At 46.6% G+C, this 13,502-nt stretch overlaps 1 protein-coding gene across 1 annotated transcript in view; it reads left to right on the top strand.

Annotated features, from left to right (window-relative positions):
* LOC115199683 (PDZ domain-containing protein 2) overlaps window positions 1-13,502 on the top strand; it is a 234,912-nt gene that overhangs the window by 36,084 nt on the left and 185,326 nt on the right. Inside the window, exons 2-3 of the mRNA XM_029761990.1 lie at window positions 7,097-7,842; window positions 8,054-8,538. Of these exons, the coding sequence (XP_029617850.1) occupies window positions 7,636-7,842; window positions 8,054-8,538 (692 nt within the window). The 5' untranslated portion in view covers window positions 7,097-7,635. The remainder of the gene's footprint in view (window positions 1-7,096; window positions 7,843-8,053; window positions 8,539-13,502) is intronic.

Genomic DNA, 13,502 nt, shown 5'->3' with positions numbered 1-13,502 from the left:
CCTAGGTATTTGTAGTTGTCCACAAATTCTAAGTTAGAACCGTCCAGAGAAGTTATGCTGGATGGGCGGGCAGGTGCACGCAGCGATCGGTTGAAGAGCATGCATTTAGTTTTACTTGTGTTTAGTTTAAATGTGTCTTAGGGATTTGAACTTGCAACCTTTCGGTTACTAGCCCAACGCTCTAACCACTAGGCTACCCTGCCGCACACTGCCCACAAAATTAGGTAAAATCTCTCTCTCTCTAGAGTGTTGTAACAATGTGCAAGTAGTTGAAGTACAAAAGGGAAAATAAATAAACATAAATATGGGTTGTATTTACAATGGTGTTTGTTCTTCACTGGTTTCCCTTTTCTCATGGCAACGGGCCACACATCTTTCTGCTGTGATTGCACACAAATTATTTGTGGGTCTGTGTGATCTGTGGGAAATATGTGTCTCTAATATGGTCATATATTTGGCAGGAGGTTAAGAAGTGTAGCTCAGTTTCCACCTTTTGTGGGCAGTGTGCACATAGAGTGAATTAATAAACTAGAATGTTATTTGGCCCTAAACAGAGAGTACACAGTGGCAGAATACCTGACCACTGTGACTGACCCAAACTTAAGGAAATGCTTTGACTATGTACAGACTCAGTGAGCATAGCCTTGCTATTGAGAAAGGTCGCCTTAGGCAGACCTTGCTCTCAAGAGAAGACAGGTTATGTGCACACTGCCCACAAAATGAGGTGGAAACTGAGCTGCACTTCCTAACCTCCTGCCCAAAGTATGACCATATTAGAGACACATATTTCCCTCAGATTACACAGATCCACAAAGAATTTTAAAACAAACCCGATTTTGATAAACTCCCATATCTACTGGGTGAAATACCACAGTGTGCCATCACAGCAGCAAGATTTGTGACCTGTTGCCACAAGAAAAGGTCAACCAGTGAAGAACAAACACCATTGTAAATACAACCCATTTTATGTTTATTTATTTTCCCTTTTGTACTTTAACTATTTGCACATTGTTACAACACTATATAGACATAATATGACATTTGTAATGTCTTTATTCTTATGGAACTTCTGTGAGTGTAATGTTTACTGTTAATTTTTATTGCTTATTTCACTTTTTGTATATTATCTACTTCACTTGCTTTGGCAATGTTAACATATGTTTCCCATGCTAATAAAACTATTCAATTGAATTGAATTGAGACAGAGACAGAGAGACAGAGACAGAGAAAATCTAGTCTTCTGTTATTGACACTGATTTCTCTGTTCCCAATGGATCAAGGTTACATCCTAGAGGGAGGGTCACCATCACGGCTTAAATGACACAACATGCTTCGATCCACACCCCCCCCCCCCCCCCCCCCCACTATTCATCAAAACCCAACAACCTTAAACCTAACCTAAATGTTAACACTTAACCTAACCCCTAAACTTAAAATAACCTTTGTCCTCATGGGGATGTGGGGAAATGACCCCTCAAGGGAGAATGCTCCTTGTTTTACTCTCCTTTTGGGGATTATAGGTCCCCACAAGGATAGGAAAACCAACCCACACACACACATATATATACACACACACACACACACACACACACACACACACACACACACACACACACACACACCATCCAGACCATTCCTCTCGCATGACAGTGTAGGACAGCGAGGGGCTAGTTTAGAGCTGGGACTCTTTAAAATGGTATTCCCTTACAAGGCATATCAATTCTCTTTATAAAGACATTTTTTATTTATTTCACTATTTCTAAATATAACAAACACTGCATGACACGATTGGAATGACTTTATATACTGTATATGAGTTTGTTACTAAAAGAGGAGAGGAGGAAGGAGAGGAAGAGAGAGTGGAGACAAAGGGGAGAGGAGGAGAGGAGAGGAAGGAGGAGACAAAGAGGAGAGAAGAGGAGAGGAGAGGAAGGAGGAGACAAAGAGGAGAGAAGAGAGGAGAGGTAGAGAGGTGAGTGGAGACAAAGGGGAGAGGAGAGAGGAGAGTGGAGACAAAGGGGGGAGGAAGAGAGGAGAGGTAGAGAGGTGAGTGGAGACAAAGGGGGGAGGAAGAGAGGAGAGGTAGAGAGGTGAGTGGAGACAAAGGGGAGAGGAGAGAGGAGAGGTAGAGAGGTGAGTGGAGACAAAGGGGAGAGGAGAGAGGAGAGTGGAGACAAAGGGGGGAGGAAGAGAGGAGAGGTAGAGAGGTGAGTGGAGACAAAGGGGAGAGGAGGAGAGGAAGAGAGGAGAGTGGAGACAAAGGGGGGAGGAAGAGAGGAGAGGTAGAGAGGTGAGTGGAGACAAAGGGGAGAGGAGAGTGGAGACAGAGGGGAGAGAAGAGAGGAGAGGAAGGAATGAGTACATTTACATTTACATTTAAGTCATTTAGCAGACGCTCTTATCCAGAGCGACTTACAAATTGGTTAGAGGAGAGGAAGGAATGAAGGAGGAGAGGACTAGAGGGAAGAAGACAGAAGAGGAGTAGATGCACCACAAAAGCCCCAGTTTATTTGGAGCCCCAGCTCCACAGCTCCAGGGTAGTAATTTCTCTGTGGTCCCTGCTAGCTTGGCATCAATGTGATGTGACAGAGACAGACTGTGGTGAGACTCAGCTGTTGTCTCTGTTCCTGGTTCAGGTTCAGCTGAGACCCGAAGGACCTGCTCCGCCCGGTTTCTTCACTTTGTCTTCAATCTGTAAATACATTATGATAATGAATAAGTATAGATCTCAGCTTCTATTGTCCTCCAAGAGTTGAACTGAATATTTCCCACATCTACAGCTCTAGCTCTGATAGACACATTAAAACGACAGAGATAGTTTTATCACCTCTGACAGATCAAGAGAAGTGGATGGACTGGACATTCTGTTAGTGGTCCAAGCTGGTAGTAACCACTCTATCTAGTGGCTGATTCCTGATCATTAGACTTAGATGTATATATATACGGTCACCATACAGTGAAATGCCTCAGTGTACAGTAGTAATGATAACCATACTGCTTTGAAAGTCATTGGCCTGTATGGTTGTGATGACCACGCCTCTATACATTAGAACGTTTGGTGTTTTATAAGACGTCATTATGGCCCTAGTTAGTTTAATGATCCAGGGATATTCCATGGTAACAGAATGTTCTAGGGATGTTCCATGGTAACAGAATGATCCAGGGATATTCCATGGTAACAGAATGATCCAGGGATATTCCATGGTAACAGAATGATCCAGGGATATTCCATGGTAACAGAATGGTCCAGGGATATTCCATAGTAACAGAATGATCCAGGGATATTCCATGGTAACAGAATGATCCAGGGATATTCCATGGTAACAGAATGATCCAGGGATATTCCATGGTAACAGAATGATCCAGGGATATTCCATGGCAACAGAATGTTCTAGGGATATTCCATGGTAACAGAATGTTCTAGGGATATTCCATGGTAACAGAATGATCCAGGGATATTCCATGGTAACAGAATGATCCAGGGATATTCCATGGTAACAGAATGATCCAGGGATATTCCATGGTAACAGAATGATCCAGGGATATTCCATGGTAACAGAATGATCCAGGGATATTCCATGGTAACAGAATGATCCAGGGATATTCCATGGTAACAGAATGATCCAGGGATATTCCATGGTAACAGAATGATCCAGGGATATTCCATGGTAACAGAATGATCCAGGGATATTCCATGGTAACAGAATGATCCAGGGATATTCCATGGTAACAGAATGATCCAGGGATATTCCATGGTAACAGAATGTTCTAGGGATATTCCATGGTAACAGAATGTTCTAGGGATATTCCTCGATAACAGAAATAACTTATTTACACAAGTATTCAGCTATGACACTTGACATTGAGCTCAGGTTCATCCTGTTTCCATTGATCATCCTTGAGATGTTTCTACAACTTGATTGGAGTCCACCTGTGGTAAATTCAATTGATTGGGCATGATTTGGAAAGGCACACACCTGTCTATACTGTATAAGGTCCCACAGTTGGCAGTGCATGTCAGAGCAAAAACCAAGCCAAGATCGAAGGAATTGTCCGTAGAGCTCCGAGACAGGATTGTGTCGAGGCACAAATCTGGGGAAGGGTTCTCTGGTTTGATGAAACCAAGATTTAACTATTTGACCTGAATGCCAAGCGTCACGTCTGGAGGAAACCAGGCACAGCTCATCTGCTGGTCAATACCATCCCTACGGTGAAGCATGGTAGTGGCAGCATCATGCTGTGGGGATGGTTTTCAGCAGCAGAGACTGGGAGACTAGTCAGGATTGAGGGAAAGATGAATGAAGCAAAGTATGGAGAGATCCTTAATGAAAACCTGCTCCAGTGCGCTCAGGACCTGAGACTTGGGCGAAGGTTCATCTTCCAACAGGACAACGACCCTAAACAAACAGCCAAGACAATGCAGGAGTGGCTTCGGAACAAGTCTCTGAATGTCCTTGGGTGGGCCAGCCAGAGCCCGGACTTGAACCCAATACAACATCTCTGGAGAGACCTGAAAATAGCAGTGCAGCGATGCTCCGCATCCAACCTGACAGAGCTTGAGAGGATCTGCAGAGAAGAATGGGAGAAACTCCCCAAATACAGGTGTGCCAAGCTTGTAACGTCATACCCAAGAAGACTCAAGGCTGTAATCGCTGCCAACGATGCTTCAACAAAGTACTGAGTAAAGGGTCTGAATATTTATGTAAATGTTATATTTCAGTGTATTTTATACATTTGCATACATTTATAAAAATCTGTCTTTGTTTTGTCATTATGGGGTATTGTGATGTCATTATGGGGAATTGTGATGTCATTATGGGGTATTGTGATGTCATTATGGGGTATTGTGATGTCATTATGGGGTATTGTGATGTCATTATGGGGTATTATGTGTAGATTGATGAGGGGGGGACGATTTAAATCAATTTTAGAATAAGCCTGTAACGTAATGGAGGGAAAAGTCAAGGGGTCTGAATACTTTCCGAAGGCGGTGTATATTTGAAGAGCAGTGCAGATGTAAAGTTTTGTGAAATAATGCCTGTAAAATCACCCTCAGTTTTTTTTTTTTTTTGCGACGACGTGTTAAATATCTGCTCTGAATTAAGATTCAAAGATGTCTGCAGAAAGAATGGGGTGTCAGCTTATGACATCTTGAGTTTGAAAACATTTATTTTGGTTATTGAACTACAGTAAGTGAGGTGGATCAACACCCGGTAACGGAATGACGGTAACAGGGGTCACTGATCTGTACTATACAGACATGTGGATATGTGAAATGTGACATATTGTAATGTATGCTGAATAGGTACACAAAGGTAGAAAAATGCAATATTCTCCTTTATGTGTTTGGGTATCATTCTACGCATTGGCTCTTCACAGCCACCAGTTGGGGAACCCTGCCTTAAAGTGATGCTCCAGAATTTTTTCAATAATTTCAGCCAGTAGTTTTGAAAGTGGTGCTCAAGAGCCAAAACGGGTCCCAGTTTTTGGTGTACTATGTCATCCAGTTGTGTACTACGCCATCCAGTTGTGTACTATGTCATCCAGTTGTGTACTACGTCATCCAGTTGTGTACTATGTCATCCAGTTGTGTACTATGTCATCCAGTTGTGTACTATATCACCCAGTTGTGTACTATGTCATCCAGTTGTGTACTACGTCATCCAGTTGTGTACTACGTCATCCAGTTGTGTACTATGTCATCCAGTTGTGTACTACGTCATCCAGTTGTGTACTACGTCATCCAGTTGTGTACTACGTCATCCAGTTGTGTACTACGTCATTCAGTTGTGTACTATGTCATCCATTTCATATATGTTACGTCCTGCAAAAGAAAATCATGTTTTTTTGCAATTTGATATGTTACAAATACAATTCGTACAATATGTTACGAATTTATTGTGCTTAAGTTCCCAGACTGTGTCTTTAATTTGTTAAAAAAAGACACATTCATAAACAAAAATTCGCCCCATTTTTGTGATATCCAATTGATAGTTATGAATTTGTCTCATTGCTGCAACTTCCCAAGAAGCGAAGGCCGAGACGTGTGTCCTCCGAAACATGACCCGCCAATCCGCGTTGCTTCTTAACACACTGCTTGTTTAGCCAGGAAGTCAGCCGTACCAATGTGTTGAAGGAAAACACTGTTCGACTGACAGGCGCTAGGAATCACTATAGCTAACTGGGACGGCGCTGGGCCTTCCACTAGGAATCACTATAGCTAACCGGGACGGCGCTGGGCCTTCCACTAGGAATCACTATAGCTAACCGGGACGGCGCTGGGCCTTCCACTAGGAATCACTATAGCTAACCGGGACGGCGCTGGGCCTTCCGCTAGGAATCACTATAGCTAACCGGGACGGCGCTGGGCCTTCCACTAGGAATCACTATAGCTAACCGGGACGGCGCTGGGCCTTCCACTAGGAATCACTATAGCTAACCGGGACGGCGCTGGGCCTTCCGCTAGGAATCACTATAGCTAACCGGGACGGCGCTGGGCCTTCCACTAGGAATCACTATAGCTAACCGGGACGGCGCTAGGCCTTCCACTAGGAATCACTATAGCTAACCGGGACGGCGCTGGGCCTTCCACTAGGAATCACTATAGCTAACCGGGACGGCGCTGGGCCTATTGTGCACTGCCCTTTGGGGCTCCCGGTCAGTGCCTCAGCACTGTAATGCGGTGTCTTAGACCTCAAAAAAAATATAGACTCTTAGCTTTCATTTTACACCAAATTTGATGTGATCCAGTGAACTTCACATGTTGGTGCTCATGGGTCTTTTTACATGGAAATTGCCTCCATGATCTCAAGTCTGGAAAAATGTGTGTGTGTAAGCGTGTACTGTATGTGTGTGTGTGTGTGTGTGTGTGTGTGTGTGTGTGTGTGTGTGTGTGTGTGTGTGTGTGTGTGTGTGATGTCAAGCTGCTAAACTGTGCTAACCACAGACGAATGTCAGAGTGCAGGAAACCCAGCATGGTAATAAAGCCTCAAATGGAAACCTCTTCTCTACAGAGTGCACCATCTTTCACCAGGACCATTTTTGGCCAAGCATAGTACAACTTCTCTGATGTAGACTTTTCTGCTTTTCTCTGTAGGTGAATGGCGCCTGAGCCCAACTCTTCTCCAGTGTGTGTGTGTGTGTGTCAGTGCAGACACACACACCCTCTCCCTCGTCAGTCTCAGTTATCAGATATTTCTACCCTGCCTGGTCCGGAACCCTGCCAGCCAAGCGGATAATGGCCCTACTTTCTCTCCAGTTACCCCTCAGAGTGTAAGGACCCGAGACCACGTCACACACACACACACACACACACACACACACACACACACACACACACTTCCCTGACAGCTCTGCTTTTGTTTCTGGGTGATGACATCATGACCGGGGCGTTACTGAACGGGGGAAATGCGGCAGACACACAAACTCCTCGATTCTCGCTCCTCTGACGCCCGAAGTCTTCAAACACCATCGCTAGAGATGGAGGCAGCTTCAGTCCACAAAGCTTCCTGTGTTTGGATTTATATTAACAGTTATCAGCCGTACTCCCACAACTCTTCCCAGCCTCGGTGCCTCTAGAGGGGCCCATCGACCCAGGATGCAGGGGGCCTCTGGTCCGGCCCAGCCCCAGCCACGATGCCCATCACCCAGGAGAATGCCCTGAGCCACATCCATCTACTGGAGGACTGGCTCCTGGTGGCCCAGACCAGGTACGAGGACCACTATGGAGACCCTGACCAGCAGTCCACCACCAGCAGAGACCCAGACCAGCAGTCCACCACCAGCAGAGACCCAGACCAGCAGTCCACCACCAGCAGAGACCCAGACCAGGACTCGTACCAGGTCTGTTTTTGCATACATGTGTGGGTGATATCATTTCTTATAGCTAACATCAATTACGTACTGTACTATGAGTGCCTACTGTGATTGGTTCTTCTAAAGTCTAACGGTGGTCCACAATGGTGGTTCTGAAATCTGTATGACCTATTGTCAGTCTCTGTAATATTGTGGAGTGATACTTCAATCCATTGTTGTAACTCCAACTGTATCCCAGGAGTCAGAACACGAGGAGGATGCCTGCAGCACGGTCAACAGCGGCGGCTGCAGAGGTACCAGCGGAGACATGTCTCTATGTCAGGCCGCTATACAGAAACTGGTGGAATACATCCAGCTCAACTTCACAGAGGAAGGAGAGATCCAGAGTACCGCCCTCAGACCCACGACGCCGTGCGGAGCTGTGGACGCGGAGGTGCGAGCCGTGTGCCTCACCAAGCGAGAGGGGGACGAGGCAGAGCTGGGACTCAGTTTCGGTAACATCCCGATATTCGGGGATCCGGAGGGGGAGGACAGGAAGAAGGGAGGAAGGAGGAGGAGGAGGAGGAAGGGGGATCAGGGACCCGTGTTGGACGTGGGCTGTATCTGGGTAACGGAAGTGAGGAAGAGAAGTCCCGCGGCGAGGTGCGGTAGAATCAAACTGCGAGACGAGTTGCTGTCACTCAACGGTCAGCTGATGGTGGGCGTCGACGTCACGGGAGCCAGGTAGGAGGAGCTTTTTCTAATGATAGTAATGCATCTTAATCATCATGAATAATGTGTATGTTGCTGCACACTCCCCACTCAACCACAGAGGCCTGGGGCTTGTTGGATCAACTCTCTCCAGTGAAAACCTGTAGGCAACTGTAGGTGCTTCGTCTCACACACGGTCAGAGGCAGAAACAATCCTGGAAATTCAACTTGGCACAGTTTTACCATCCACGTCGTGCCAGTGAGCAGCTAGGGAGCTGTCTAACATGGCATAGTTTAGAGCAGACAAATGCCCTCAGTGTGTTTGGCCAGGCAGACTCTGTGGTTAGTTGGCAGTGAAGAGAGAGAGAGAGAGTCTATTGGACACATGATAACCACTGGAGACTGGGAGGGAGGGAGGGTGAAGAGAGTGAGGGAGGGAGGAGGAAGAGAGGGAGGGAGGGAAGGGTGGAGAAAGGGAGGGAGGGAGGGAGGGAGGGAGGAGGAAGAGAGGGAGGGAGGGAAGGGAGGAGGAAGAGAGGGAGGGAGGGAGGGAGGGAGGGAGGGAGGAAGGGAGGAGGAAGAGAGGGAGGGAGGGAAGGGTGGAGAAAGGGAGGGAGGGAGGGAGGGAGGGAGGGAAGGGAGGAGGAAGAGAGGGAGGGAGGGAAGGGTGGAGAAAGGGAGGGAGGGAGGGAGGGTGAAGAGAGTGAGGGAGGGAGGAGGAAGAGAGGGAGGGAGGGAGGGAGGGAAGGGTGGAGAAAGGGAGGGAGGGAGGGAGGGAAGGGAGGAGGAAGAGAGGGAGGGAAGGGTGTGTGTGTGTGTGTGTGTGTGTGTGTGTGTGTGTGTGTGTGTGTGTGGTGTGTGTGTGTGTGTGTGTGTGTGTGTGTGTGTGTGTGTGTGTGTGTGTGTCAAGTCAGGCTTAGTTAAACTGGCATCATGTGACATGGTATCAAAAGGAGGTTGCATGTCTGTGAGGGAGGGAGGGAGGGATAACGGCAGCACAAACGCCATGTTTTCACCTTCGCTTGGGAAGTGACACGGGTAAAACCTTCAAAACAATAACTCAACAACTGCAGTCATTGTCTGTGATCAGTAATGATAGAGCAGTAGGGTCCATGTAAGAGGTAACTCTTCCTGGGGTCGTACTGCAGTAGGGTCCATGTAAGAGGTCTCTCTTCCTGGGGTCGTACTGCAGTAGGGTCCATCCATGTAAGAGGTCTCTCTTCCTGGGGTCGTACTGCAGTAGGGTCCGTGTAAGAGGTCTCTCTTCCTGGGGTCGTACTGCAGTAGGGTCCATGTAAGAGGTAACTCTTCCTGGGGTCGTACTGCAGTAGGGTCCATATTGGCTTCCTGGGGTTGTACTGTAATTTGCGTACTTCCTCTAGAGCCCTAAAGTATTACTCAATAGTTGATCCGGGTCGCGAGGTGGGGGGTTCGTTATCCACATGCATGTTTTCCGTCCGGACTTTCTGAAATAGTACTTGACTACCGCCTGCCCTAAAACACTTAGAGACTATAGAGACTATGCTCTGTGAATCAGTTTCCCTAGATCAGTTTCCCTAGATCAGGTTAGAGACTATAGAGACTATACTCTCTGAATCAGTTTCCCTGTAAACTGGCTGTGAGACTATAGAGACTATGCTCTGTGAATCAGCTTCCCTAGATCAGTTTCCCTAGATTAGGGTTAGAGACTATAGAGACTATACTCTGTGAATCAGTTTCCCTAGATCAGGGATAGAGACTATAGAGACTATACTCTGTGAATCAGTTTCCCTGTAAACTGGCTGTGAGACTATAGAGACTATGCTCTGTGAATCAGTTTCCCTAGATCAGGGTTAGAGACTATAGAGACTATACTCTGTGAATCAGTTTTCCTAGTTCAGGGTTAGAGACTATAGAGACTATACTCTGTGAATCAGTTTCCCTAGATCAGGGATAGAGACTATAGAGACTATGCTCTGTGAATCAGTTTCCCTAGATCAGGGATAGAGACTATAGAGACTATGCTCTGTGAATCAGTTTCCCTAGATCAGGGATAGAGACTATAGAGACTATACTCTGTGAATCAGTTTTCCTAGTTCAGGGATAGAGACTATAGAGACTATGCTCTGTGAATCAGTTTCCCTAGATCAGGGTTAGAGACTATAGAGACTATAATCTGTGAATCAGTTTCCCTGTAAACTGGCTGTGTCTGAAAAAAAAACACATCTTAACTCATCATGACGAGGTGGGGGGGCCCACAGTGACTCACGGGTCTGCATACCCACATCTGTACCCGCATCCATACCCACACGTGCAGTCTTGCGAGTTGGGGTTCATTTCCCGCAATTCTCCACATTTTGCCAGCTTTTAATATGATATCTGAGTGAGAGTGACTGCCAATTTCAAGTTTAGATAGCTAGCAGCTAGACTTCCTTCCTTCCTTCCTTCCTTCCTTCCTTCCTTCCTGCCTTCCTTCCTCCCTGCCTGCCCGCCTTCCTTCCTTCCTTCCTTCCTTCCTTCCTTCCTTCCTTCTTTCCTTCCATCCTCCCTCCCTCCCTCCCCTCCCTCCTCCCCCTCCCCCCTCCCTCCCTCCCTCCCTCCCTCCCTCCCTCCCTCCCTCCCTCCCTCCCTCCTCCCTCCCTCCTCCTCCTTCCTTCCTTCCTTCCTTCCTTCCTTCCTTCCTTCCTTCCTTCCTTCCTAGACCCCCCTCACTCCCCCCCTTCCCCCCTCCCTTCCCCCCCTCCCTCCCTCCTTCCTTCCTTCCTTCCTTCCTTCCTTCCTTCCTCCCTCCCTCCCTCCCTCCCTCCCTCCCTCCCTCCCTCCCTCCTTCCTTCCTTCCTTCCTTCCTTCCTTCCTTCCTTCCTTCCCTCCCTCCCTCCCTCCCTCCCTCCCTCCCTCCCTCCTTCCTTCCTTCCTTCCTTCCCTCCCTCCCTCCCTCCCTCCCTCCCTCCCTCCCTCCCTCCCTCCTTCCTTCCTTCCTTCCTTCCCATACAGCTGTGTGAGGGAACTGGATTGAAAATAGCTCAATGGTTTTTCTCCAAGAGTCTCTGGTAGAATGTAATATGTATGGTTAGTAGAGAAGGATGGTTTCATGCTGTTTTGGAGGACAAGAGATGTAGAAGTAGAAAATATTTTAGGACCAATCCATACATTTTCATCAACATCTTTGCAGGTGAAACTTCAGCCAACCAACCCCAAACCCTCTGCTGCTCTGTCAGTCTAGGGGTTAAAGCCTGTCTGAGTACCAATACTGTCAGTCTAGGGGTTAAAGCCTGTCTGAGTACCAATACTGTCAGTCTAGGGGTTAAAGCCTGTCTGAGTACCAGTACTGTCAGTCTAGGGGTTAAAGCCTGTCTGAGTACCAGTACTGTCAGTCTAGGGGTTAAAGCCTGTCTGAGTACCAGTACTGTCAGTCTAGGGGTTAAAGCCTGTCTGAGTACCAGTACTGTCAGTCTAGGGGTTAAAGCCTGTCTGAGTACCAGTACTGTCAGTCTAGGGGTTAAAGCCTGTCTGAGTACCAGTACTGTCAGTCTAGGGGTTAAAGCCTGTCTGAGTACCAATACTGTCAGTCTAGGGGTTAAAGCCTGTCTGAGTACCAGTACTGTCAGTCTAGGGGTTAAAGCCTGTCTGAGTACCAGTACTGTCAGTCTAGGGGTTAAAGCCTGTCTGAGTACCAATACTGTCAGTCTAGGGGTTAAAGCCTGTCTGAGTACCAGTACTGTCAGTCTAGGGGGTAAAAGCCTGTCTGAGTACCAGTACTGTCAGTCTAGGGGTTAAAGCCTGTCTGAGTACCAGTACTGTCAGTCTAGGGGTTAAAGCCTGTCTGAGTACCAGTACTGTCAGTCTAGGGGATTCGTTAGGCTACGTCTGATGTCTCTCTCCTCTCGGCCAATGCGCTGGGGGTGGGTGGGTGGTGGGGGGAGGTGTAGAGAGAGATCCTGTTGGTCATGAGAATGAGAGAGGGGGTGGTGTAGAGAGAGATTGAAAGTAAGGAAGAGAAAAGGGAGAGTGTGAAAGACTGACAGAAAGAGAGAAACTAAAAGTTGGAGAAGGGGAGAGAAAGTTGGAGGGAGGGATATCAGACTTTTCCCCGGGCTGTGAGACTAACTATACCAGGAGGACTATGAAGTTGTGAGCTGGCTCTTTTCTCATGGACCTGTGAAAAAACACTCTTCTCCTTTTTCCCACAACCAGTAGGAGCGGTAACTCTGCCTGCCCACATAATGGTAACTTCTCTTGTTGTCCCAAACTGTACCTTATTCCCTATAGGGCCCTGGTCAAAAGTAGTGCACTATATAGGGAATATGGTGCCATTCGGGGCGCAGCCTTTGAATTAAAGACTTGTATAAAAGATACAAGCCCTGGCTCTCAGATTGAATAATGTTGTTTAATCATCTGTTGAAATGCTTTGCTTTTCTTAGTCATTGTGGTGTGGGTAGACGGGGACCGCAGGCAGATATTCATCTGAAAGTTAAAGTGTGACTGATTCCCAGGCTAAGATGCTGCCAGGGTATAATGGTCTATCAGTGCCAGCAAAGCGATTGATCAGTGGGTTTGGATCGGTGGTAGAGATATACAAGTGTTGGATGGAGCTATGGGAAGAGAGAGGGAGAGAAAAGTAGGCTTGATGATTCAGTGTTTATTGGTTTCAGACCTGGGCTCACAGGTCTCAAATACACAGTCCAAAAAAAAAAGCTATTTTATTTTAGTATTTTAATTATTATTTGTAACATACTGTTTTCAAATACCTAGGCTAAATGCATGGGAGTGTATTTGAGTGTTTCAAAAAACTTTCCAAGTGTATTTCCAAATACATTAAAAAAAAAATATTCAACTACTTGTCTTTTCAAATAAAATATATCTGAATACTTACTTTGAATGTATGTGAAAGTAATTGAGATATTTAAAATAGTATTTTAACCCAGGTCTGATTGGTTGACCTTTCAAAAAAAGGTGTAAAATAATAAAATAAAACACATCATCATCTCACATCTGGTATCTCAAAGAACAATAAAACC

The sequence above is a fragment of the Salmo trutta genome, chromosome 9 (genome assembly GCF_901001165.1).
Source record: "Salmo trutta chromosome 9, fSalTru1.1, whole genome shotgun sequence".
NCBI lineage: Eukaryota > Metazoa > Chordata > Actinopteri > Salmoniformes > Salmonidae > Salmo > Salmo trutta.
The sequence above is the reverse complement of the archived record's forward strand: the minus strand, read 5'-3'. Positions and strand labels throughout refer to the sequence as shown.